Genomic DNA, 27,520 nt, shown 5'->3' with positions numbered 1-27,520 from the left:
CACCCTATCTACTGTATGTGTAGCCCATGTCTGTAATGTCCCTTGTCTGTCTGATCTTGAACTAAATTAAGCAGACTTAATAAAATTTGAATGCTGTAAGAAAACGTAAATATGAAGAGAAAAATCATAAAGACATGAGGAAAATCAAGCCAATGCTATACGACAAACGTGTGATTTTGGAGCTGCGAGTCAACAGCTACAGATACTGTGCCACTGTGAATAAGAATAACAGCCTTTTAATAAATATACTACTCACTTGCATACTTTCATGAAAGCAAATCTTTATTGCTTTAAAGAAACAAAAAAAGGTAATATCAAAGTACAGAAATGTAATATCTGACTCTCTAGAAATGCAGTATTAAGTGAAGCTTAAACTAAATTGTTGAAGCAAGAGCTCAGCAAGTCAATGTATCTAATCTAACATGAATTCAGAGGCAGGAACAGGAGCAGGCACAAGCCCCTCAAAATGCACAGGCTTCTTATTATTATCACATGCAATTTTAATGTAGCCATAAGCATTGTTTGCTTTGTACTTGCATGGGAGTCTGTTAGCTCCTTTCTTATTTTTGCAAGTTGTAACTCTAAATCGATTCTTGCTGGTGCGTATGCCGTTTTGTATTGGACTGTTTTCAAGGCAGACAGCTACTACATCATTCTTGTTTGCATGGATGAAACTATTTACATTTTTGCAGACTGGTCTAGTCATCTTCCTGTTTTTCATCATTTTGGCACAATATTCATAATTGCCATTTCTAACACCATTGTCAACATGCTGTCGTAAAAATTTTTCATAACCGGTCTCCGTGCAGCTGCACACAAATGCAGTCACGTTGAAGATTATCTGAAAAGTACCACTTTGGTATTCGATTGGCTTCTCTTGCCCTGGCCAAATGGTTAGCATACAACCCCCATGTACAGTGAATGAATCAAAGGCCCCATCCCACCCTCCGTTCGTCTTTATCTTTTCTTCTAGTGAGGGTAGCTGGAGCATCTCGGAGCCACGGTGATTCAGATAGGCGCAGTTGTGGAAGTCAGCAGAGTATGGAAATGGGCCTTTCAGGGATTCAGCCAGAGCAAGAACCTTCATCAGAAGGAAGATCTGAGTCTTGGTCATTTTGAAGAGGACCTGAAATAGCAGAAAGAGCTGTCAGTCACAACTTCCCAGAGTGAACCATATCAAAACCTTTTCCTTTTCCATTAAGTTCACGGCAAAAAGAGTGAAGTTTAGCTATTTCTTCAATGTTCAAAGGAGAGACACTTTTTGCTACTTCTGTTATACTTTCTCTACTGGACTTCCTTAAGAATACATTTTCATTGAGAATTCACATTATGCTGGATTTTTTTTTTTTTTTAATTTAGTTTACAGAACTTTAGATATCAAGTTTAGTTTGCTATGTGATGGAAAACACATTATTGTTGGTTTGACTCCCATTCCTGATTGTCATCTGTGTCAAGTTTGGTTGTTCTCCAATTAATCTAACTTTTTGGATGGGGAAAAAATTGGAATATTCAGAGAAGACGTAACAGACATGTAGAGATTTTAAATTATTTCCATGTGATTGTAGGTTTATTTCTAATGAGTTTGCACGCAGTTTGTGTGAGGAAGTTTCAGATTTGGGTGCAACTGCCGATCCTAATGTGATGTGGGAGACCTTCCGTGACAAGGCCGTGAAGGTTGATGACGGTTATGTTGGTGTTACCGGTGTTTCCAGAAGGAGGTGTTTCATCTCACAGGGCACCCTGGCTATCATCGAGAGGAGTCGCATCACACGGCTGAATGGCATCTCTGGTCTGTACCGGGAACTGAGAAGGACGGCTGCGAGGCCTCTGAGGGCAGAAAAAGAGGCGTTTATTAGAGGAATCTGTGAGCAAGTGACACACCATCTGTGGTCTAGCAACTCACGTCCTGCTTACAGAGGAATTGAAGCATTACGCACATCCGAATCTGAAGAAAAAGGTTTTTGTTTATTTTTGTTGGATTTCTTCTTATCACTTTTTGCTTTGTAGTCATTGTAATTTTGTATATAGCACCTATTTTTCTTGTTTTTCTTAATGTTCTTACATTGAATTGTATAGATATTTGCAAGATATTACTGTAAATAGTTATTGGCCATTTCTGGAATAAACCAGAATTCTGTTTTTTGGAACAGTCAGCATTGACTGTGTCTCAACTCCCACACAGTCTGAAGCTGTGCAATGTTGCAATTGCACTGGGCACCACATTTTGGTGGCAGTGGTAAGATCTAAAGCCATAGAAGAGACACACATTGTTTTAATTTGAACACAGACAAAGACAGAACTTCTTTTTGTGCAGTATGGCTCCTAAAAGACAACCTGTAGTTGGAACTCCAGACCAGTCCCAGGGAGTTGACACTGGTAAAGTTCCAGCCAGAGATGACACCATCATTACAGGGGACGTGTGCACTCTGGAAGCACAGTTTATCTCTGCCTAGGATGCTAATGAGCAGCAGATGGATCAGAACCTGCAGTATCAGATCGCACTGCTGCGGGGAGAACTGAACTGACACTCACAGTTCCCATCCCCTTGTTATTTGGTTACAGCTTCATGGACCTGCAGTCTGAAACTGTGCAACAGTCCATTACATGGAGCAGCATAACACAAACAACACAAACATGGACTAACAAAAGTTTATGTGTAAAACTGGAGGAAAACATTTGTTGGAATTTAATTATGCTAGTGACAGTGAATCTGTTCACATAATTAGATTCATTCCAACATTTTTTCTATGTACATCAGCAAGTTTAATTTTTCACCAGTTTGTAGACTCTGGGCACTTTTCTCCAGCTACCAATAAACTTCACCTGCTGCTCAGCAGAGAAACAGCCAACTCAGTATTATAGAAGGTTTGTATTACTTCATTGCCAAATGACTGTTCCAGACCATAACTAATTTCTCAACTTTCTGTTTAAGTGTCTACACTCTACTGCATATCTCCATTAGTACCCTGATGATCAGTTCTGTTTTCAAAAATGATTTCTCATTACTGTGTGAAGTGACTTGAAACAAAATACAGACATCTGAGAAGTAAGCTCTGGAGTTTTTCACTTGTAATCTGCATTCCATAAGGTGTTTCAAATAAAGGTTTGTTGACCAGCATATTTCAGCTTCAGCCATTTGATCTATAGATAATAAGTTATGTATGTTTCATTAGTTACTCTGCACATCTGTTGGTCAGGTCAGGTCAGATTGGTTGAGTATGCACGACGAAACTGCTCGGGATCCAGGTTGGCAACCCTCCAAGCAGACACGCAGTCTAGTCCCACCCTCTGGAAATGACCCTTTATCTGCCACAGCCAGGTGTTACATGGGCATCCCCTTGGCCTGGTCCAGCCACTCGGGTCCTCAACAATGAGGATCCTGCGAAACCAGTGGTACCCAAAGATTCTCTGAAAAGACACAGTACCAAATGAGTCCAGTCTTCGTCTCAGGTCACTGGATAGTGTACATGTCTTGCAACCATATAGCAAGAAAGGAAGCTCTATGACTCTAAAGACTTGGACCATCATCCTTTTGCATAGATTTTGGAAGCGCCACACGCTCATTTCCAGCGACCTCATGATGCCCCCATGCTCTCCCAATCCATCTACTGACTTCATAGGAAGAGTCACCACAGACAAAAATGTCACTGCCGAGGTAAGTAAACCTCTCAACGAGGTCGACACTGTCTCTGCAGACAGACACACTGCTGATGGCTGTGCCCCAAGAGGTCATTAAGGGCCTGGATCTTGGTTTTTATCAGGACACTCGCAAGCCCAGACACTCAGACTCCTCACTCAGTCTCTTGAGAGCCCCAATCAGAGCCTCCATTGACTCCCGACTCATCTGTTGGGCTCAATCAAATTAAATCGGGCATGCTGTCACTTGTGAATGGATTGAAATTCTGTAAGGCATCATCTATACTTGTCACATCTGTCTTCCACTCTGATGAATGTACTGCATTTCTGAAAGACGCAAAACACTTTTGTGACACAGTTTTTCTTTGTAGGATCATTACATGCCCTTTGTTTCTATTCCGACTGCTGTTCAAATAAACATGAGGGCCCACTAAATCCCAAACTGCTGTGCTTATGGAGGTGTCCTTCTGATCTCTGTCTAGACATGATGTGGATATGAGAGACATATTTTAATACCAAGGGCAAATGTAATCCAACTACACCCTTGTACAAATTAATTTTTAACAAACTGTGAAAACAATAAAAATAAGTGTTTTGTTAATTATGAATAGTATTCATATACTCACATCAATACATGATATGACCTTTTTGACTCTTGAGAAGCATCTTGATGCAATTCGATATAGAATCCACCAATTTTGGAGGATTTTGGGGTCTCTGTACCAAACAAGAATTAGGGCCTGAATCATCGCTGTGTAGTCCATTCTACAAAGTCGTTGCTTACAAACAGACCACAAATTTTCAATTGGGTTCAGATCAGGAGAGTTTCCAGGCCACTCCAGTATGTTAATTTGAGTCTCATCAAAAATTTCTTCACTTGTTTCAATATATAACACAGAGCCAGATCTTGTTGAAAAACACCGGATCCATATACGGAAAATAATTTTGTCAGTTCTTGAACAACTTTTCTACAAAGAAGTTCAATGTATTGTGGTGAGCGCATCCTGCACTCGACTGGATGAAACAACCAATGCCATAATAGCTGAAGCAACTCCAAAAACATCTTCTTTGTGGGTATTTCTCTTCTCGGTACTCAATGTGGGTATTTCTCTTCTCGGTACTCAAGTTGTTGTGCCTGCTTATGGTAAAGTCATCCCTGATGGAGGATCACTGGAATCATGGGAAAGAGAGGTCCTTTCATCTGATTGGCCTTCCCAGCACTGTTTCAGCTGTGGAATGGCCAAATGGGGGAGACAGCTTGATGGATGAGGTCTCCAGGTCTATAAACAAATCCAAATCATATTATGTGATGTCATCCATTGTTAAATTCTGCTACGTACTTCTAAATTTTTTATTTTTATACTGTATTGAGTATTTGTTCTGTTCTGTGTATTGTATTATATTGACCCCTGTCTTTTTGACACCCACTGCATGTCCAACCTACCTGGAAAGGGGTCTCTCTTTGAACTGCCTTTCCTGAGGTTTCTTCCATTTTTTCCTTACTGGGTTTTTTTGGGGAGTTTTTTTTCTTGTCAAGGCTGCGGTGCTGTCAAGAGGCAGGGTCTGTTAAAGCCCTTTGCGGCACTCCTTGTGTGATTTTGGACTAAACAAAATAAATTGTATTGTATGTATTGCATTTAATGCAATCTGGTGTGTATCAACAAGATCTGGCCCCATGTCACACATCTAAACAAGTGAAGACATTTTTCAATGAGATTTTGATATTTGATGAGATTTTGAAAAGTCACAAATTCCTACTCTTGTCTAGACTATTTCTGTCGGCATCAGCCATGACACTTGTAGTCAGCCTGCCATCGTCCAACACACTTTCTTGATGTCTATCAGGTCCCTAAGATCAAATTCTGATCAAACCATGAATTGAATTGATCAGCAGAGCACCTGGCAACCCTAAACCACCGATCGATCCCTCCCTCTCTGGGTCACTGACCACCTCCCCATCACCATGCTGGCTCAAGCACCCCAGTTCTGCCTTCTTTACCCTCTCCTTTCCTTATACTGTGGGTTCACTGCCCTAAACTGTAGCTAAAGCTATAACAAAAAAACACAAATATTTCTAAATGTCTTATTAATGTAAAATACTCAGTGCTGTATTTTTCTGAATACAGAATTTGGGAAGAGAGAGAGAAAAATCAGACTCACTGATTACAAGATAGGATGGAACAAATACCTGCAGTCTCATGAAGTGCCCTGGACAAAGTTTGAGATATATTGTGTGATGAAAGAAGGGTCTGTTTTTAAAGAATAAAGAAGGGAGCAAGTTTTTAAAGAACAGTGTGACTCGGACCCCGTGAATGCGTGCATCGCTGAGGAGCTATGCAGACGTGGGGTGTTCGGTGAGGAGTCATGCTGATTGATGAATTGTTAGAATGTTTCCCATCAGCACTCTTGAGATTGTTTTTGTACAAATTCACTTTTTTCTGTATTTTCCTACTTAATTGCATCCTAACAATGACTGTGAACAATAAGCTAAGGAGGGCAGCCAAGCAAACGACACTGAATTTTAAATTGACTAAATGACCACAGCAGCCGGAAAAGCAAAATTAAATCACATTGGTCACAAAAATCTTAAAAATAAGTTTAAAAAATCCCACGAAATTTACTGGAACATTCTAAGTAAAGGTTTACCAAACTCCATTTTTTAATTTCTCCATTGATCTTAAAACATCGAAACTGGGACATAATTTGGCTAGGAGTCCAATTAAATACAGAAGCTGGTTGGAGCAAAAACCTGCATCCACATGGGATCCCCTGAACTGAGTTTGAGGACCATTAAGACAAACTGTATAAATTGCCTTCAAGAGTTAAATATTTATGTTTGTAAATATAAGAGCAAAATGAAAGCAGACCAAAGAAATGAATTTTGTGGTTAGACCAATGAGCTTGTAGGAAATGCAGAGGTCTTGTAAATATTTGTCAGTAGGCTTTCATGGAAGAAATGAGAATAAGGAGCAACATCTGTTAATATTATTGTAAAGGAAACAAGATAAAAACAATACAAACAAACTTTTTAGTTAAAAACAGATGCACATACCTCAGTGGATTCCTTCTGAATAGAATTCCCACAGTGTGATGTCTGTTACAGGTGAAAACAACTTGTCTGTAGTCACAAGTAGATTCTTCCTATAGCTGCTATACCAGGTTGGCTGCACTGAAGACTACAGGAAGTCCTTTGTGGTTTAATAAAAAGGTGATTTAGCATTAGACCTACACCCCCAGCCCCCACCCACCATCATGCACCCACCTCAACCAACCTTAAATACAAACCAGATAACAGACATTAAGAAGAAGATGTTGCTTTACTGCTTTTTGTACTCAAGATTAAACACAGAAGCGGTTGTAATGTACAGCAAGTGTTAAGACGTTGATCCTGCATGTTGTGTCATGGAATACGGACCTGCTAAAGCATTTTAGCCTTCAGCCTTCACTCTGTATTAAAGGTTTACCATCTTCTCCTGTTTTGAGAGCTGGGAACATTCAACCTGCTGGTGGTTAGAGTGCAAACAGTGCTTGTTAATCTCTTGAGCTTTAATTCAAGCAATGTTCAATGCACAGCTAGAATATTCTCAGGGTTCACCTCATCATCAGGTAAATATAACAACAGTTAACCTTCCTGACATGAACCTCGTTTAAACACCATTAATGGCAAAAAGAGGGACGGAGGTCTGTTTCTAATATCATGTTACATGAGAGGTGCTGATTTAAGAGAAGGATTTGGTTTAGAGGTGATAAGTATTGTCCAGAGGAGAAGCACACTGAGTTAGTTTGGGCATATGGAGCAAAAGGCAGAGGATGTTTGGAAGAAGAGGTTTACCAAGATGGACGTGGATGGGGCAAGGCCAAAAAAAAGGGTCACCTCATTAGAAGTGGTATAAAATGATATAGGAAGGATGGGTCTGACCCCAAATGTCTCCAAGACTACAGGGAATGGATTGGGTGGCAACCAGAGCCAAACCAGGATAAACACAGAAATAATGTCATTTAAACCTGTGATAATAATGATGATGATGTTCTATCATAGTACACTCCGATCTGAAGTTCCTAATCACTGAAAGCCTAGCAATACCCAGAATAATCAATGCCAATGTGATGCGCCATGTTTCATCGAAACTCTTGATTCCTGTTTCAGCCTAATGCAGTCCAGTAAACTAATCCATCTAACTGACTTATCTGGGCCTCCACTGAATCCATTATTGAAGATCAATACAGGATTTAGATAGATAGATAGATAGATAGATAGATAGATAGATAGATAGATAGATAGATAGATAGATAGATAGATAGATAGATAGATAGATAGATAGATAGATACTTTATTAATCCCAAGGGGAAATTGACATAATCCAGCAGCAGTATACTGATACAAAAAAAAAATTAATTAAAGAGTAATAAAAATGCATGTAAAAGCAGACAATAACTTTGAGTAATGTTAGCATTTACTCCCTCGGGTGGAATTGAAGAGTCGCATAGTGTGAGGGAGGAACGATCTCCTCAGTCTGTCAGTGGAGCAGGACAGTGACAAAAGTCTGTCGCTGAAGCTACTCCTCTGCCTGGAGATGACACTGTTCAGTGGATGAGTGGATTCTTCATGATTGACAGGAGTTTGCTTAATGCCCGTCGCTCTGCCACAGATGTTAAACTGTCCAACTTTACTCCTACAATACAGCCTGCCTTCTTAACAAGTTTGTCCAGGCGTGAGGCGTCTTTCATTTTTATGCTGCCTCCCCAGCACACCACCGCGTAAAAGAGGGCACTCGCCACAACCGTCTGGTAGAACATCTGCAGCATCTTATTGCTGCATTATTTATTATATTATGTATATTATTATATTATATATTTTATTATATTATTTACCTGGCAAGATTTCCTGAAGCAAACCAAATGTCACAATGAAGTAGCACACCAAACAGCCAAACAGGGTCACCAACACAGCAACCACTACCCATGTTTATTTGTGTAACAACACTCTTATAAATCTTGAAACTTCAGTAGACATAAATAGTGACATCCAAAACAAGTTTAGTATGTTCTGTTTTCTCACTAAACTGAGTTTTGAATGAGTCCAGTGAGACTCTGCTGCAGATGTATAAGTTTTAATTTCTCTGGTGATTTTCAGTTGTTTATGATGTTACACTGTTTTTCTTAATATGCATGTTTTTGAAACAGTGTTGTAAATGGAAAAACTAATGATTAACTCTTCAGTTCAGCTTCCACTAGGATTTGCATACTGGATGCTCCCTTTGGCTGCTTGCTCCAGGAAAAACTAAACAAAATTCTGCCGGAGGGCAAGGGACAACTATAATTTACATATAATGAGCTAATTGTCATGTGAACTGTGGCTAATTCCCAAGCAGGCTTCCTTCTCTGTCTGAGCATGAATGTCAATAGGTATTCACAAGCGGTTGGGAAAGTGATTAACGCTTTTGACGCACGACTCCATTGTCTTTGCTTCAAATCCTGGCCTGGTCACCACCTTTGTGGAGATTATGTATTTCCCATGTCTGTATAAATCTTTCCTGGAAGTCATGTTTTTTTTTTCCCTCACATTGCAAAGACATTGGCTTTAGGTTAACAGATGTCCTAAATTAGCCCTGTATAAGTGAATGTGTTCTGTGATCTTTTTGTGATAATTCTCACTTTGTTTTTGATGCTGCCACATTGGCCCCAAGCCATGTTAATCTTCAAATCCGTGTTCAAGTTTTCTGTCATTTGTAAATAATACAAAGAAATTCTTGATTCCCTATCTCCTACAAATTAGTGACAATAATACAATACTGACAACAGACAATGAATGTAACAGCAACAGTGAATACAAAACCATACGTTGAAATCAACATCAGCTGGGAAATACAAAAACACCCATGCAGGTGTCATTATGAGTTATGCCTTATGTGATGTTGTCATTGTTAAGCCAGTCACTCCTTTCTGGAGCGCAGGTCATCAATGATAGCCCTCCATCACTGTCTGTTCTGTGCTGCCATTACCAGATGCCTCCACATGTGTTCTGTTAGCTTTATGTAACCACAGAGATCCATTCTCCAGGTGCTTCTGAGTCTCTCTCACTTCTTTCCTTGTGGGTTCCTGGTTAATGCCTGCCTAGTGACATTGTCTGCAGGTTTCCTCAGAGTGTTTCCTAGTCATCCTCAATGTCTCCTCAGGAGCTCTTCATCTAGAGTTGCTGATGGCTTTTGGCCAGTGGATTCAGTGCAGACCCTGGTTTCTGAAATTATGGATCTTCTTCATGATAGCCTTTTCAGTCTTCCATATTTCTGTTCCATACAATATCATTGACATAACATTTGTGTCGCACAGCTTTATCTTTGTAGTGTGGCTGATTTCTTTGGAGCTCTAGATGTTTCTGAGCTGGAGAAACACTGTAGCTTTTCTGATTTTCATTTTAATGCCAGCATCTAATCCCTGCTTTCTGTCAATTGCACTGTCAACATATGTAAAGGACTATACCTGTTCTAGCATTAATTCTTATTGGTTATTCATTGCTTGCGTTGACTTTCAGGATTCTTGACTTGGATCTGTTGATGCTGAATCTCAGGTGGGCTGAGACTTTTAGCAGATCTGATGATTGCAACACAAGCACGCCATTCGACCTAAGATTAAAAACCTTCCTTGAAACATGTGATTTGATAGTTAGAGTGAGAAAAGTGACTGTTCCAGATGGATGAGATCTTTAACAATACTGTTTGCCTTTCTGTCGCACCATGTGCTATAAATGACTAAGACAGTAGGGAGCTCCACTGTACTAATTTTCAGGGCTCATTTGACCACCCTTTATAGTGCTATATGGTCCTGTGTGTGTCTGCACATCATATCTATATTACTAAATGAAGGTTGTATATATGCACTGATGCCAGAGGCCAGAAGCAAGTCATGCACAATACAACCGCCGCCCGAACGCGAACTCGCATAATACAACCGCCAGCTGAACGCGAACGCGCACAATCCAAGCGCCGCCCGAACGCGAATGCGCACACCACCGCATATACAGCCTTCGTTTAGTAATGTAGATCTTCAAGCCGTGATCCGCTGCCATGATCACTTCAGCACGCGAATCCGCCGCCATCACCATTAGGGGAACTAGGTGGCGCCGAAAGCGCACGCGCACAGCGCCTCAGCGCCCTAGAGTCAAACCCAGCGGCTTAAAAAGAGTCAGTATGGCGCCCAAACAACACATCCTGTAGGGATTTACCTCTCTGAGCCTGTATTTAGACATGGACAATTTTATGTTGCCTTTTCAAGAGTCCAGCGTTCGTGTGACGTTAAAGTGATGGTTTTAACTACTCCATACCAGGCACAGATGACAGGACAGAAGGACAGAAAAACATCTTTACCAAAAATGTTGTTTATATGGAAATTTTTGATTAACTATTTTGAATTTTCCATTTTATGAATTTTTTGTTTACAATTTATTTCATTTAAACCTTTGCACTCCGATATTTTTTTTACTTATGAGTGCAGCAACTCAAAGACATTTTGGACTTAAACGATATAACAATTACATATTAATTTTAGTTTTAATAAATTGGTTAATTTTAGTACAGATATATTTATTTAATTAAATGAAAACTTTCCCACGACGCTCCCACCCTCCATGATTTGTCATCCCTCCAAAGATCGGACGGAACAGAAAGTGATTGCCATTCTTGGATTTCTTTACTGGTTCTTTTCTAAATTGCTATCCAGATTCAGTTTGGGAGGGCTGACCCCAGTTCAGCTTCCACTAGGATTTGCAGAAACAATGCCACACTAATTAACTGCCCATTGCACTTTGCCCCCACTTTAAAGATTTGAACAGATAGATCTACCCGCTTATAGAATGCACAACTTGAAAACAGGACCTATAACAATAGATTTGTTACCCTTGTTAATGTTCTCCATGGAAAAAAAATTGTTTAGGTGACATGTTGTTTTAGGTTTAACTGCACAAAGATGTTTGTTGGAGGGAAGTTTCTGAAACAGGTGATGCCCTGGGTGAGTCGGATCAGTAATGATTTTTGTGGCCCTCTTCCCTACCCTGGACTGATATAGGAATTCAATGTGTGGTAAGTTACATCCTATGATCCTTTCACAGGTTTTGATGATGCATTGCAGATTGATCTTAGCCTGAAAAGAGGCAGCACCAAACTAGACAGTTATAGATTAGGTCAAAATGGGCTCAATGATGGCTGTGTAGAACTGGACCAATATTGCTTGAGGGAGATTGAATTTCCTCAGCTGATGCCAAAGGAACATTCTAAGATGGCTTTTCTTAATAATGCATGTGATGTTATTGTACCGCTTAAGGTTTTGTGACAGCACAGTGCTTAGAAACGTAAATGATCCTGTGATCCCAATGGCTGAGCCATTTATAGCAAGTGGTAGGTGACAAGGTGACTGCTTCATTAAATCTATGATCATCTCCTGAGATTTTTGAATGTTAAGGTCCAAATTATTATGGCTACACCACAACATCAGATTTCCCACTTTTTTCCTGTACTAGGGGGCTTTGCTCGCCCACCCCCTTCCAACCAGGGTGCACTTTGCACCTGCCGCTTCGCGTCACTGCCTCTCACGTTGTGAAGAGGGCGGCTGAACGCACGCTAAGGAGATGCAGTTGCTCCTCTGAAACCCCCTCTTCAACGGTGATACAATGGGAAAGAAATACATTTTTTTTACCTCCTCTATGCTTGATCAGCTGGCTTGCTGCTGCTGCTTGTGCCGTGCTGCGTGATCTGCATGTCATGCTGCGCTTCGAACATTTAAAAGCCTGTAGAGCAGCTGTCCTCTTTCTCTCATGGGACGTTAAAGTGTCTCCGAGAAAATCAAGTCTCGACCCAAGATTTTTTTATATAATAGAAAGATATGCGCTCATCATTGTTTGAAATGAGGCCTATTAGTGTTATGTCAACTGCAAATTTAAGAAGTTTGACAAACAATTTGGCAGACATACATTTATTTGTATTAAGTGAGAAGAGTAGTGGGGAAAGGACACATCCCTGTGGTGCATCAGTACTTAGTGTTAATGGGTCAGACATGTGTGCGCCCAGCCGCACATGCTGTTTCCTATCTGTAAGAGAGTCTGTGGTCCAATGGCAGATTGAACTGGGCAGGCTGAAGTGGGTGAGTTTCTTATTTAGGAGCTCTAGGTTGATTGTATAGAAAGTAGAGCTAAAGTCCACAAACAAAATCCTCACATATGGCCCTGACTTATCAAGGAGTTGATAAATAAAACTCAGACCTAAATCCACTGCATCATCCACACACCAGTTAGCTCTGTCTGCAAACTGAAATGGGTCCAGGGAGTGATTTGTAGCATGCTTGAGGTAATTCAGAATAAAGTCTTCAAAGGTCTTCATTACCACACAGGTTAAATCTACTGGTCTGTAGTCATTTTGGCCTGTGACCTTTGATTTTTTTTTGCTACGGGAATGATGGTGGAGGTCTTCAAGCAGGCAGGAACAGTGCAAAGATCCAGAGATTGGTTGAAAATGTCTGCAGATACTGTAGACAACTGGTCTGCACAGTGCCTGAGCGTGGAAGGGTAAATAAGGTCTGTGTCTGCAGCTTTTTAAATATTTTGCTTTTTGAATAAGTTGCAGACATGGTTTACAGTGATGACAAGGAGGGGTAGGCTGAAAAGAAGAGGAGTATAGAGTAGTAACAGTAAGACCATCAAGTAGAGTTATGTTGCATTGTCTTTCAAAGCCACCATAAAACTGATTTAACCGATTAGCCAGACTGGGATCACCAGAACTGTTTGATTTTTGTTTCTTGTAGTTAGTGACATGTTTAAGGCCTCTCCAGACTAATGTGCTGTCATTTACAGACAATTGTTCCTGAAGTTTAGCTGAGCACTTTCTCTTGGCACCTTTGATCCCTTTCTCCAATGTATATTTATCTTCACTGTATTCCTCACGATTGGCAGATCTGAAAGAACTCGGTTTGTCCTGGCACCAGGGCTTATCATTGCTAAACTTCACAATTGATTTTGTTGTAATGCAAAAATTTTCATAAAAACTAATGTATGAAGTGACAGCATCAGTGTATTTATGTATGTTGGAGGTGGAAGTTGTATGGCACTCCAGTCAATACAAGCAAAGTAGTCCTGATGCTTCTCTATTGTCCTGCTGGTTCACTTTCTAACTATTCTTTTTACTGACTTTACAGTTTTCGGTTTTTGTTTGTAAGAAGGAATAAGGCAAATCTCATCTTTTGGATATGTAATATACCAGAACTTTTTAACAAGGTAACTTATTGGTGATTTATAACTTACTGCTTCCTTAATCAGTCATTCTTCATTTACAAGACTTTAAAAAGTCTTGTGTGCACATGAAAGCACACATCACATACACACTTAAAACATAAAAAAGAACATAGATCTCAAATAACCCATAGACAATTTCTGTCCTGTTTAAATACTAAAGTATGATCTGCACATATGTAACATAAGAGAAAAGTTGTTAAGAGACAAGATAAGATAAACTGACAAACATTGAGCATTGTAATAACACAAAATTGTCTTCTCTACTTTTGTACTTTCTGAATTTATTGTATGGCTTGATCTTTTATTAGGTATGTCTGGCAATTCCTAGAAAATATTGACTCATAACTTGAATTATATGACATCATTTTGTAAAGCACTTTGAGCTACATTTTTTTGTATGAATATGTGCTATATAAATAAATGTTGATTGATTGATTGATTGATCCTTCCATCTATTATCCAACCCACTAAATCCTAACTACAGGGTCACGGGGGTCTGCTGGAGCTAATCCCAGCCAACACAGGGTACAAGGCAGGAAACAAACCCTGGGCAGGGCGCCAGCCCACTGCAGGGCACACACACACACCAAGCACACATTAGGGACAATTTAGAATTGCCAATGCACCTAACCTGCATGTCTTTGGACTGTGGGAGGAAACCAGAGCACCCGGGAGAACATGCAAACTCCATTACTTATTTCTGTCATTGATGATTTCGGAAGGGTAACTTTCTAAGCCACATTTTTTTCTATAGTGACATCTTTTTTTGTTTTTGACACCTTGGACTTGTTATTGCTGCACTGTTTCTATTTTTGCGACATCATGACTGAGTGAAATGGAAAAAAAAATGTCCCTGGTGCTTCTCAAGCCATTAATCTCTTAATTTTTCACACAATATCCTTTTCTCTCATGAGCATTTTTTAATTAAATATATATTAATTTAAAAGAACGGTGTGATTTTTTTTTAGTAAAGACATTCTGTAGGGAGAAGTATGGGAAACTATATATTCATATGATATTAAAACAGATTGGTGCAAGGTTAATATTGTAGACCAGCTTGCACACAAAAGGTAAAAGTATACTGAATATTTAACAGAATAGCACATAATATCATAGTAAGCAGTAATTTAACTGTAAAAAACGAGAAGGTACAGCGAGAAAAATGCAACTAAGTAGTAGCTACACCAACGTATATATACATACTGTATATACATAAGGATGTATACATGAATATAGGGTGGTCCAGATCTAATTATGCAGTTTTCATTACGCTATAACTTATTAAGTTTATTACATAGAAAATCACCCGAAAATCCCGGACCATCGAGAAGTGTGCGAACGGACGACATGAAGAATCGTCTTCGCGCCGAACTGGAATCGTCCCCACATAAATCAAAGTCACCCTGATGATCAGGATCTGCATAATTAGATCTGGACCCCCCTGTATACGTGGGTGTGTAGCTACTATTTAGCTGCATTTTCCTCGTCGTCCCGTCTTGTTTCTAACCGTTAAATTGCTGCTTTATTTGATATTATATAATTTAGAATATACTAAATATCAAATATTTTACACTCTTTTTTTTCGATAAAGTATAACAGACTGATTTAAGAGTTATGAGGGTTAGGAGCTAAGAGGATTTTCTTGCCTTGGGCCTGTTACTTGTTGGAGGTCCAGCTTCCCAACGGCCCTGCTCAGGATAAGTAAATTTGAAAATGGATGGATTATTTATTTATTTATTTTTGGTTAAAGTTCAATTGTAAGAAACTATTATAATAGGTTTTTTGTTTGTTTAATGTCATTTTCTCTTTCTTCGTAGTTTTAGTAAAATATATCGCCAATGTTACCGCAATGAATAAATATACAACACATAATAATCGACAAAATATTACCTTCACAGTTCCGGGTGCTCAAGATGACTCGCCGCGTACTTATCCTGGCTATTTGGTATCGGGTGGTCCTGCATGTGTTGGGCTCTTTGACAGCGGCAAATGGACCGAGTCGTTGCTCGGTTGGTGTCTTAGAAGGTCGTGGTTTTACCGCAGCTGGGGACATCATCATCGGCGGCATTTTTCCAGTTCATTACAATAAAGTCTTCCCAGACACCCCATTTACTGATTTACCAAAGCCAATTGTTTGCGAAAAGTGAGTATGTACTTTTATGTAGAATAACATATATCGAGAGTCGCTTTTACCGAACAACGTGAAATAACGAATGACTAAAAACATTTAGGATTTTTTGTCATCATGATCATCAGCAGCATAATTCTAAAATGACCATTGTCGTTGTTTCAGTAATTAATTTTACTTGATTTGATTCAGTTTGCTCTTTATTTCATTTTGTTTTTTGTTAGTGCGGGTTGAACGCGTTTAATGCGCATTTGAGAGACGCAATAGAAAATCAGACAGTGTTTGCTATACATAAAGACACATATCAAGGAAATTCGAAAAATTAGAAGTTACTCTTATTGGTCAAATTATAGAGAAAATAGTATATTCTGTAACCAGGGTAGTCCTTTTCTTTAACCCAATTGTGTCTATAAAAGTCTCATTAAATTTCTTCAAGGTGTGATAATCACCCCTCAATTTCGTTCACACAGATTCAGTCTGAGGTCTTACCGCTGGCTTCAGGCCATGGTGTTTGCCATCAAAGAGATCAACGAAAACCCACTTTTGTTGCCCAACATTACTCTGGGATTCGCAATTTACGATTCTTGCGATGTCATTCCACGGGGCCTGGAAGGTGCTTTGTGGCAGCTGAGCGGACAGGACGACGTATTGCCTGGGTACCGGTGCCGCCCCGAGCCCCTAGCTGCGATTATAGGAGACGCTGGCTCAGGGGTCACTTTGCCCGTAGCTCGAATGCTTGGACTTTACGGCTATCCGCAGGTGAGTAAGTCGGGGGGATCCAGAACATATGTAGGGAGAACATTTAGAAATATGTTATATATTTTGATTGTGATATGTTAATGGACTATCATATTCTAATGAAACTGAATGTTTTCATTTTTCAGAATTACTAAGCTGTGGCGATACGTGAGCTCAAGTCTGAGTGCGAGCTCCTCCTTGGTCAGTGCGAGTAGGGGAGCTTCGTGTCACTTTAGATTAATAAAATCCTAAACTATCTCCATATACGAGAGCGAACTCGTGCAAATGGCAATGCTTAATTAGTAGTTCTCTTGCGCTCGGTGTTACCAGTTTATTTTTCCTACCACCATGTAATAAAGATTAGAGTGTTAAAAAAGGAATTGATGAAAAAAGATATTTCTCAGCTTTATGCATTTATTCATGTGCCTCTGTATACAAACCTTGATTGAACTGTTTAAATTTCAAACCCCTCTGAATTTGACTGCCTCCAAATCGGTAACCATGTCTGGCTCTTATTTCATATAAAATCACTTGTGCAGCTGGGGCATACTGTCGGTGTCATACCTTCTAAATCAGGGGTGCCAACACTTTTTCGGCTAGCGAGCTACTTTTAAAATGGCCAGGTCGAAATGATCTACCTACATTAAAATACTATATATGCTATAAGCTGATTGCTGAGTTTATACATAAATTATATGTTGTTGTACCTTGCATAACTGAATAACCTTTATGGCACAATAACAATTCAATACATTTATGGTCACTACAGTATTTGGATTTAATAATCTTCTTGTGGGAAACGGCTGACTCGCATAAAGTAGAGCCGAATAATGCAGTCAAGGAGCTTTTGAATTCACCTGAGTGAAAAGACGGCTGTCCGATTAACTGCGATTTTAATTCCCTGTCTTTTCTCTTTCTCAGAAGGAAGGAAGTCAGTTTCGTAGTTTTTATGAACAGTTCGAAAGTGCCTTTCCACATTTTCCTTCTTTGGAATAGCAATGATAGATTGACAGATCAACAACAACAACAACATTTATTTATATAGCACATTTTCATACAAACAGTAGCTCAAAGTGCTTTACATATTAAAGAATAGAAAAATGAAAGACATAATTATAAAAAATAAATCAACATTAACATCGAATAAGAGTAAGGTTCAATGGCCAGGGGGGACAGAAAAAACAAAAAAACTCCAGACGGCTGGAGAAAAAATAAAATCTGTAGGGATTCCAGACCATGATACCGCCCAGTCCCCTCTGGGCATTCTACCTAACATAAATGAAACAGTCCTCTTTGGATTTAGGGTTCTCACGGAAGGGCTTGATGATGATGATGGTCACGTAGACTTCTTCCTTTTAATCCGTCCATCATTGTTGGAGCATCAGACAAACGCACTTCGATTGTGACATTGTGAGAGAAAAAAATCCTCTTCTAATTCCACATAAAGCCCATACCCTCCCCAAACAATTTTTTGATAAATCCCTTCTTTAGTCGATATAAATTGGAAGGCTAACTAGATCTCAGCCGGAGTTTTGCAGTAGCTCGCGCGTTTGATCGTGCCTGCGGGATGACCAGTGTCTTAGGAGAAAGGAGATCTCAGACTGGCCGCCCAGTATGTCAACTAAGTGGCAAATGCCATAGGGAGGATATATGATAGACTAACGTTTAAAAACATTTTTTTTAATGCAACGCGATCTACCTGCACTACCTTTGCGATCTACCGGTCGATCGCGATCGACGCATTGGGCACCCCTGAACTAAACATTTCCAAAAGAGCAAAATACAAAGCTCTCGTGAGGACATGATTTTGTAGTTTGCCCCATCAGGTGAATCTCGGACTGCACGCTACACTGTAGAATAAGCGCCCAAAATTTAGACGGTTTGAGAAATAAACCAGTAATCTGATTTAAAGTAATTTTAAACCGCATTTTCACTTATTTATATCCACACACATTCGGTAGAGAATTTGCAGTCTGCTTGTGTCACTGCGTCTACCCCAATCGTACCACTCTTAAAAATAAAAGCGCCAGACGTTTTTCGGAGCAATGCAATAGGGGAACCGTTTTTGGTTCTGTGCAGAACCATGAAGGTGTCAGAATGAAACTTAATTTATTTGGACCGTTAAATACTCATGGATATATATATATATATATATATATGGTATAGCAGATTTATGAAATACCATTGATTTACGGATTTTAAAATGACTTCAGAAAACATCCCTTTATTTATTTAGATCTGTAGCAGTTGCCATTCCATCCATCAATCCATCCATCCATTATCCAACCCACTATATCCTAACTACAGGGTCACGGGCTTCTGCTGGAGCCAATTCAGCCAACACGGAGCGCAAGGCAGGAAACAAACCCCGGGCAGGGCGCCAGCCCACCGCAGCCATTCATTATCAGATAATTACATATGTGTGAAATCCCGAAACGTTCCTGGTTTGGATTCCTAATGCATACACGGTCTAAATTCAAATACATTAAAATGTCTCTTTTACATATTAGGATGCTTTCCGAGGTCCACAAAACCAATTTCATAAGCAGATAATGAAAATGGTCCCAGTATGAAATGGTTCTTTGTCAAGCAATAACTGCACCGAGCCACACAACCCGGTAGTGTGTAATTTAGGAAGATCTACGTTTTAGATTTCGGAGAGTGACATTTTTTTTCCCAATGTGAAGCATAGGTGTCTGTTCCGGAATCTGACTCTTCAAAACTGAATCAAATGTGTCCGGTAAACAACAAAAATCTTTATTTTTAATGGCACATTTCTACGGTGAAAAACATCCTAACGCATACGCACAAACTGAGCTGTGTTGAATTACATCTTTTTGAGTCACAGAAACTATTGTAGAGCTACTTTAACGCATGAGGTTTTATTTTGTATTTTACAAGTACAAATCCCTATCACTTTTAAAAATAAAGATGATAAAACAGTTCTTCGGAGCAATGCCACAGGAGAACCATGTTTGGTCTCTAAAAAACCCATCCACACGAAGGTTCCAGAAACAACATTTCTTTCTTTCTTTCTTTCTTTCTTTCTTTCTTACCAATTGCATTGTAGTAGTTTCGACGTTCGCGATGTCTTTCCCAAAGTAGTTGATCTAATTACGTTCGTGACAAGATCTTACTATGCGGCACAGTGGTTGCGTGTTGCCACACATATTCAGTGTCAGCGTCAGTATGTGTTTTCCTGTGGCTACTTGATACTTTATACAAAAGGAAAGATTTCCGTGTTAGGTTTTGACAATTTCACTTGTATGAATGTATATATTCCTATTCCGATTCATATTATATGTGTTTCAAATGTCAAATGTTGCCACGAACCAGTTGCCCCAAAAGCGAATTCGAAAAACTGGTGAAATTGTAAACAAACAGACGGACAGATACAGAAATAAGTAAAGTAATATATAAGATTATACAGTTGGCTGAATCCGATCTGTTTGTTATCACTCAATATAAGTAAACTTTGGGATCCAGAAGGTTGATTCCACATTAGAAACTATTCAGTTATCTAAGTATTCTGATAAGCACGCTGCCCCTCATACTGTCCTTCTTGTTTTCTTTCCCATTGTAAAGCAGCACTATATTGCCTTGTATACCCGAATTTCCTCTTATGCTTTTCTTTCAAACGCAGATCAGCTATTTTTCATCAGTGCCGCTGCTCAGTGACCGCCGACAGTTTCCTTCCTTCTTCCGTACGATACCAAGTGATGAATTCCAGTCGCGAGCTCTGGCCCGGTTGGTGCGTTACTTTGGATGGTCCTGGGTTGGCATCCTCGCTGCAGAAGATGACTATGGACAGCTGGGCAGTCAAATACTTCGAGAGGAAATACAAGGAAGCGGAGTTTGTCTGGCTTTTTCCGAAACAGTGCCAGTGCTTTACAACCTCAAGAAGATAGCGAAGATAGTACAGGTTTGTGTTCGGGGGCGTCCTCGTCAGCCGCGCTATGTAAAGAAAGACTGCAGCTGCAAAATATGCAATAAGATCAAATCTCACTTGACATACAAAATAAAGAAACGTAGCAGTAACCTCGTCGGACACATGTACAGTATATTGTACTTGCTTCATTTACGATGATGACGATGATGATGACTATTGATTTTGCTTTAGAATTAACTTGGCCAGCACACCCATATAAGCATGAAAACATCTGTAATAGTACAATATTAATTTATTTTGGTATTTAGTTGTCCTTCCTGCATATCACAATTACCATAACGTCACCCACTGTCCATTCATTTTCCCAAGCTCGCTTATCCTGAGCAACACCGTGAGGAAGCTGGACCCTATCTCAGCAAGGCAGGAGCATAGCTCATTGTTGCCCTACTTTCTTAAGAATGCTGATTCCTTAATGAGACTTTACTGGGTTTTATGGTACCACTTCTTGACAAACAACTATTTCATTCCCAGAAGGACTCTTTGCATATGGAATTAGATTTTTGGGGTTTGAAAAGGTTCCTAGTATGTGGTTAAAATGGAAATTTTTAATGTATAGCAGCAGAATACTAGCAGATCAAGACCGCCTAAAATCAGCTTATTTTATTATATGAAGCAGGAGTCCCTTTAAAATCAGAAAATTGTTATTTCACAGATGTGTTATTAACTGTTCAAGGCTGTTTACGGAGCCTGTTACAAATCTAAATATTTAAAGGAACCTTCTGCAACCTTCATGTGGATGGTTCTTCTGACCAAAAAGTGGTTCTTCCATGGCACTGTTCTGAAGATGCATTTTAGCATCTTTATTTTTTCAAACTTAAGCAAAAGTGAACATGTCAAAACAAGCTTTAAAGGCAATTGCTATACGCATTATTAAAGAGTGGTAATCCATTTTTAGGTTTTCTGTGAGTTGTAAATGGATGTCATATCTAAGATCTGAATGTGTCCTTGGAGATTTCAGAGTAGGGATACTCATTTCATCGAGCTTGGACCCCTTGATGCTTTTAGTATTCCTTTAATGGCCCCTAGGCATTCAACCACAATGCCCTGGTGGTATGTCCACTGCTGAATACGGTTCAGTTTGTGCTGCCTCCCAAAAACTTTGACACCCTAGGCGATTGCCTAGTTAGCCAGTGTGGTAGAGCTGACCATGGGCTCTGGACAGGGTGCTAGTTCATTGCAGGGTAAACACACAGTCTAACATGCAAGCCAATTTAGCATTACCAGCCCTGCATGTCTTTGGACTGTGGGAGGAAACCAGAGTACCTATAAGAAACCCTTGTGGAAATGGAGAGAACATGCAAAGTGTATTCAGAGAGTACCTGGGACTTGAACCTCTGTCTCTTTGTTGCGAGGCATCAATGCTACCATTGCAGTACCTCCACTATTATTATTATTATTATTATGATTATTATTAGTAGTAATAGTGGTAAGTAGTGGTGGTGGAGTCTTTCTGGGACCTCATTATCATTATTATCACTATGGTCAGGACAGTAGTGCAGTGGTTGTGTGCGGTTTCTCAATGGAACCATCATCCCGTGGCTTTGACTTCTGTGCCCAACTGGTTTTATACTTTCTTTATGTGTGAGTGGGCCATATGATGGATGGGTTCCCTATCCAGGACTATTTCTTGTACTGTGTCCCCTCAGTTGGCTTAAGTGGGTTTGAAAATATTAATATTACTATAGTCATATGAAAAAGTTTGGGAACCCCTCTTAATTCTTTGGATTTTTGTTGATCATTGGCTGAGCTTTCAAAGTAGCAACTTCCTTTTAATATATGACATGCCTTATGGAAACAGTAGTATTTCAGCAGTGACATTAAGTTTATTGGATTAACAGAAAATATGAAATATGCATCATAACAAAATTAGGCAGGTGCATAAATTTGGGCACCCCAACAGAGATATGACATCAATACTTAGTTGAGCCTCCTTTTGCAAATCTAACAGCCTCTAGATGCCTCCTTTAGCCTTTGAGTGTCTAGATTCTGGATGGAGGTATTTTTGATCATTCTTCCATACAAAATCTCTCCAGTTCAGTTAAATTTGATGGCTGACGAGCATGAACAGCCTGCTTCTAATCATCCCATAGATTTTCAATGATATTCAAGTCAGGGGACTGTGACGGCCATTCCAGAATATTGTACCTCTCCCTAAATGCCTTTATAGATTTCAAACTGTGTTTTGGGTCATTGTCTTGTTGGAATATCCAACCCCTGCGTAACTTCAACTTTGTGACTGATGCTTGAACATTATCCTGAAGAATTTGTTGATATTAGGTTGAATTCATCCGACCCTCAACTTTAACAAGGGCCCCAGTCCCTGAACTAGCCCCACAGCCCCACAGCATGATGGAACCTCCACCACATTTGACAGTAGGTAGCAGGTGTTTTTCTTGGAATGCGGTGTTCTTCTTCCACCATGCAAAGCACTTTTTGTTATGACCAAATAACTAAATTTTTGTCTCATCAGTCCAAAGCACTTTGTTCCAAAATGAATCTGGCTTGTCTAAATGAGCATTTGCATGCAACAAGCGAGACTGTTTGTGCCGTGAGTACAGAAAGGGCTTCTTTCTCATCCCCCTGCCACACAGATGTTCTTTGTGCAAATTGGGCTGAATTGAAGAACGATGTACAGATACACCATCTGCAGCAAGATGTTCTTGCAGGTCTTTGGAGGTGATCTGTGGGTTGTCTGTAACCATTCTCACAATCCTGCACATATGCCACTCCTGTATTTTTCTTGGCCTGCCAGACCTGGTTTAACAGCAACTGTGCCTGTGGCCTTCCATTTCCTGATTACATTCCTTGCAGTTGAAACTGACAGTTTAAACCACTGAGGTAGCTTTTTGTAGCCTTCCCCTAAACAATGAGACTGAACAATCTTTGTTTTCAGATCTTTTGAGAGTTGCTTTGAGGATCCCATGCTGTCACTCTTCAGAGGAGAGTCAAAGGGAAGCACAACTTGCAATTGACCACCTTAAATACCTTTGCTCGTGATTGGACACCCCTGTCTATGAAGTTCAAGGCTTAACAAGCTAATCCAACCAATTTGGTGTTGCAAATAATCAGTATTGAGCAGTGACATGCATTTAAATCAGCAAAATGACAAGAGGACCCACATTTTTGCACAGCCAGTTTTTCACATTTGATTTAATTTCATACAACTAAATACTGCTTCACTAGAAATCTTTGTTCAGAAAACACCCCAGTACTCAGATGTTCCTAGGAAATGAAAGACACACCACTGTTATCTTTTTTGTTGAAAGTAGAGTCAATTATTATGCAGGCTGAGAGGGGTTCCCAAACTTTTTCATATGGCTGTATATATAGTAGTAGTAGTCGTATTACCATGGGTTTCTTTAAATACAAAAAAGCTATTTGTCTGACATAGAAAAAGAAATTAAAAGTTGATGTTGATAACCAACAGCTTACTTAGCTGGCAGTTAGACACAAATATTTTTTTATTACAAGTTTGACTACCTGTGGTGGGCCTTTAATGACCTTTTGGGCAAAGCCATCAGCAGTGCTTCTGTCTGCGGAGAGATTGTTGACCTTGTTGAGAGGTTTACTTACCTTGTCAGTGACATTAATGTCTCTGGTGACTCTTCTTGTGAAGTCAGTAGACGGATTGGGAGAACATGGGGGTTCATGAAGTCGCTGGAAAGGGGTGTGTGGCATTCCCGATATCTATACAAAAGGACGAGGGTCCAAGTCTTTAGAATTCTGGTGTTTCCTGTCTTGCTATATGGTTGTGAGACATGGATGCTATCCAGTGACCTGAGTCGAAGACTGGAGTCCTTTAGTACTGTGTCTCTCCGGAAAATCCTTGGGTACCGTTGCTTTGACTTTGTGTCGAATGAGCGGTTGCTCATGGAGTCCCAAATTAGGCATATTATCTGCATTGTGAGGGAGCGTCAGTTACGGCACTATGGCCATGAGGCGCGTTTCCCTGTCGGGGATCTGGCTCATAAGATCCTCATTGTTGAGGATCCAAGTGGCTGGACCAGGCCAAGGATTTGACCACGTAACACCTGGTTGCGGCAGATAGAGGGTCATTTCCGGAGGGTAGGACTGGACCGCGTGTCTGCCTTGGGGGTTGCCGACCGGGATTCCGAGCTGTTTTGACGTGTAGTGGGTGTGGCAACAAACTGTACCAGTGCATGCTCCCCAACATGACTTGACTTGACTTGAATAATTACTAAACAGCTTCAATTATCTGAGGTTAGTGGAGGCCAAAGCCTGCCTAGAGGATATCATACTGGATGGAAAAAGATGGTCAAAACAGGGGTTGACAATTGCTGATTATCATTTATAAAATTATAGATTATATAATAATACAAAATGCTTTGATGATAATGTGAATTATTTCATAGTTTTTTATCCATCCATGCATCCATCCATCCATGAATTGTGCTTAATGCATATGAGGTTCACTGTGGGTTGGAAACAGCACACATAATTATTACACTGCAATTATTTTTATTTACTTTGTCAATTAAAGTACAAAATAAGGTAGATATATGAAAGAAATCAATTGAAACGGATATAGCAATTATATAGTGTACCCCACTTACACAGAGGACAGAAAAGCAATACAACATACAACAAGATACAAAAGTGAAACATTTAACAGCCATGGTGGTAAAGGACTGAGATCAGATAATCAAAATGCTCTAGTTATTCAGGACATGTACTTCTTAGATATAAAGTTGTGCTTGGATGATGCAGTACCATTACTGAAACAGGCTTGAGCTCATAGTGCCTGGTGTCATGCAGTGGTAACAATAAGTGAGTGTGAGTTTGTGGACAGGCATGCCCTCTTTGACTGGTGTCTCTTTGATTGGTCGTGCCTTGCATCAAATGCTGCCAGAAATGGCTTTCACTCCATCCATCCCTGAAATGGAATAAGCTATAAGTTAAAGTGGAAGAAAAGACAGACGGTACTCCAGGTGTTTCAGATCCTTTGGAGACATTTATGTTAGGAAATGGGAAGGTATTCTACTTCATACATATATAAGGTGGGAGGTGGAGATATTTTACGATGGACACCAAGGGGGTTGGGGGTACCCCATTGCTATAATTCCCAGGAGATAGTTTTCGTTAGGAAATGTTGAACGAATAACTGATGATGCTTTGAAGAGTAAAAAGTAGAAGTGCCAGTACAACACTGGTGAACATGGGCTGACTTTACCCACTGCCACCACGCAATAAAAAAAAAAAAAAAAAAAACTAATCCAAACAGCAAAAGGCAAAAATACTGGTACGAGTAGCAGCCCACTTCAAACACTGGGAAAAATCCATTCAAAAACAAGTGGATAAAATTTAATTCTGGATATTTTTGAGATATGTTTGAAATATAATAAGAGGTGATAGAGTGATGCAGTAGTTATTGGTTCTGCTCCATAGCTACCGGGGACATAGATTGTACTTTCTTTATATATCTGTATTCCTCTCACACCCCACAGAGTTGTGTAGTATGGTAATTAAGAATTCTAATTTGGTCTAGTTTCTATCTTTCCAAGAGAGAATCCTTTGATGGACATTCAAGACTGGATACATTACATTCAATGCTTGTGAGAACAATTCTGTAACCCTGTTGAATTTCTCTGTGACCCTACTATGGATGATATTAATTCTAATAATGACTAATCATCATGTTGTCATTGTAAATAAATGTTGTTTTTTAATGTATAAATCTTAAATCGGACCTTGACGTAACTAATTATTGCGCTTATTATGCTTTTCAGGTAGTCAAATCCTCTACAGCGAATGTCATTATTGTCTTTTCTTTTGAGTCTTACTTGATTCCTGTCATGGCTGAGATGGCCCGGCAGAATGTGACTGGTAAGGTGTGGATCGCAAGTGAGGCCTGGTCCACTTCACCTAGTTTGGCACAGAAAGATCAACTCAGGACACTGGGAGGCACCATTGGCTTTGCCATTCGTCGGGGGGAGATTCCTGGTCTCAAGGAACATCTGCTAAGTGTCTCACCTCAGTGGCCATTAGGGAAGTCTGCCAACCTGAACAAAAACAGTGATGTCATAGCTTGGGGTGAGAACAGCACCACACAGCAACAGAAGGCCAGCTCTGGTGATGTCCTTGTTAAACTCTTCTGGGAGGAGGTTTTCAAGTGCAAATGGCCTGACCTCCCTGATCATATGTCCAGCTTTATTGGTTCTCAGCTTACCTGCACTCAGCAGGAGAGTCTGGCCAGTCTGGATACTGCTTATTCAGATGTTTCCAACCTACGAGTCACCTATAATGTGTACAATGCTGTTTATGCAGTAGCTAATGCCCTGCATGATCTTCATTTTTGCAAGCACATGAAAGGACCTTTTCTAAACAATGAATGTGCAAACATACAGGATTTTGAACCCTGGCAGGTACGTCAATTGATTTTCTAATTATTAACATTTAGCACTGATTGGTTTAGGCCTGGTCGCCATGGTGGCGCAGTGGGTTGCACTGCTGTCTCGCAGTTAGGAGACCCGGGTTCGCTTCTGGGGTCCTCCCTGTGTGGAGTTTGCATGTTCTCCCTGTGTCTATGTGGGTTTCCTCTGGGTACTCAGGTTTCCTCCCACAGTCCAAAGACATGCAGGTTAGGTGCATTGGTGATCCTAAATTGTCCCTAGTGTGTGCCCTGCAGTGGGCTGGCGCCCTGCCTGGGGTTTGTTTCCTGCGTTTGTGGCCTGTGTTGGGATTGGCTCCAGCAGACCCCCATAACTCTGTAGTTAGGATATAGCTGGATGGATGGTTTAGGCCTAGACTAACTTTATTTTATGGAGTGTATCGT

The 27,520-nt window shown here is 40.0% G+C and overlaps 2 protein-coding genes across 4 annotated transcripts in view; one reads left to right on the top strand and one right to left on the bottom strand.

Moving 5' to 3' along the window:
- Positions 1-314: 314 nt before the first annotated feature.
- Positions 315-19,906, bottom strand: LOC120524980 (angiogenin-like). Of its 3 annotated transcripts, XM_039746894.1 has the most exons (4): positions 19,835-19,906; positions 6,689-6,824; positions 1,701-1,827; positions 315-1,126 (listed from the first exon to the last, which is right to left on the bottom strand). In XM_039746894.1, the coding sequence occupies exons 3-4, from the start codon at positions 1,782-1,784 to the stop codon at positions 413-415; spliced, it is 798 nt and encodes a 265-aa protein (XP_039602828.1). In that variant the 5' UTR covers positions 1,785-1,827; positions 6,689-6,824; positions 19,835-19,906; the 3' UTR covers positions 315-412. The 3 variants fall into 3 exon arrangements, with proteins under 3 accessions (XP_039602828.1, XP_039602829.1, XP_039602827.1); XM_039746895.1 differs by lacking the exon at positions 1,701-1,827 and having other exon boundaries at positions 19,835-19,899; XM_039746893.1 differs by lacking the exons at positions 1,701-1,827; positions 6,689-6,824; positions 19,835-19,906 and adding an exon at positions 4,263-4,708.
- The window catches only part of LOC120526448 (extracellular calcium-sensing receptor-like), a 43,552-nt gene continuing 31,857 nt past the window's right edge, over positions 15,826-27,520 (top strand). Inside the window, exons 1-4 of the mRNA XM_039749614.1 lie at positions 15,826-16,055; positions 16,511-16,799; positions 20,422-20,700; positions 26,475-27,110. Of these exons, the coding sequence (XP_039605548.1) occupies positions 15,826-16,055; positions 16,511-16,799; positions 20,422-20,700; positions 26,475-27,110 (1,434 nt within the window). The remainder of the gene's footprint in view (positions 16,056-16,510; positions 16,800-20,421; positions 20,701-26,474; positions 27,111-27,520) is intronic.

This window comes from Polypterus senegalus, chromosome 3 (assembly GCF_016835505.1).
Source record: "Polypterus senegalus isolate Bchr_013 chromosome 3, ASM1683550v1, whole genome shotgun sequence".
Lineage (NCBI taxonomy): Eukaryota > Metazoa > Chordata > Cladistia > Polypteriformes > Polypteridae > Polypterus > Polypterus senegalus.
This window is presented reverse-complemented; position numbering and strand designations above follow the sequence as displayed.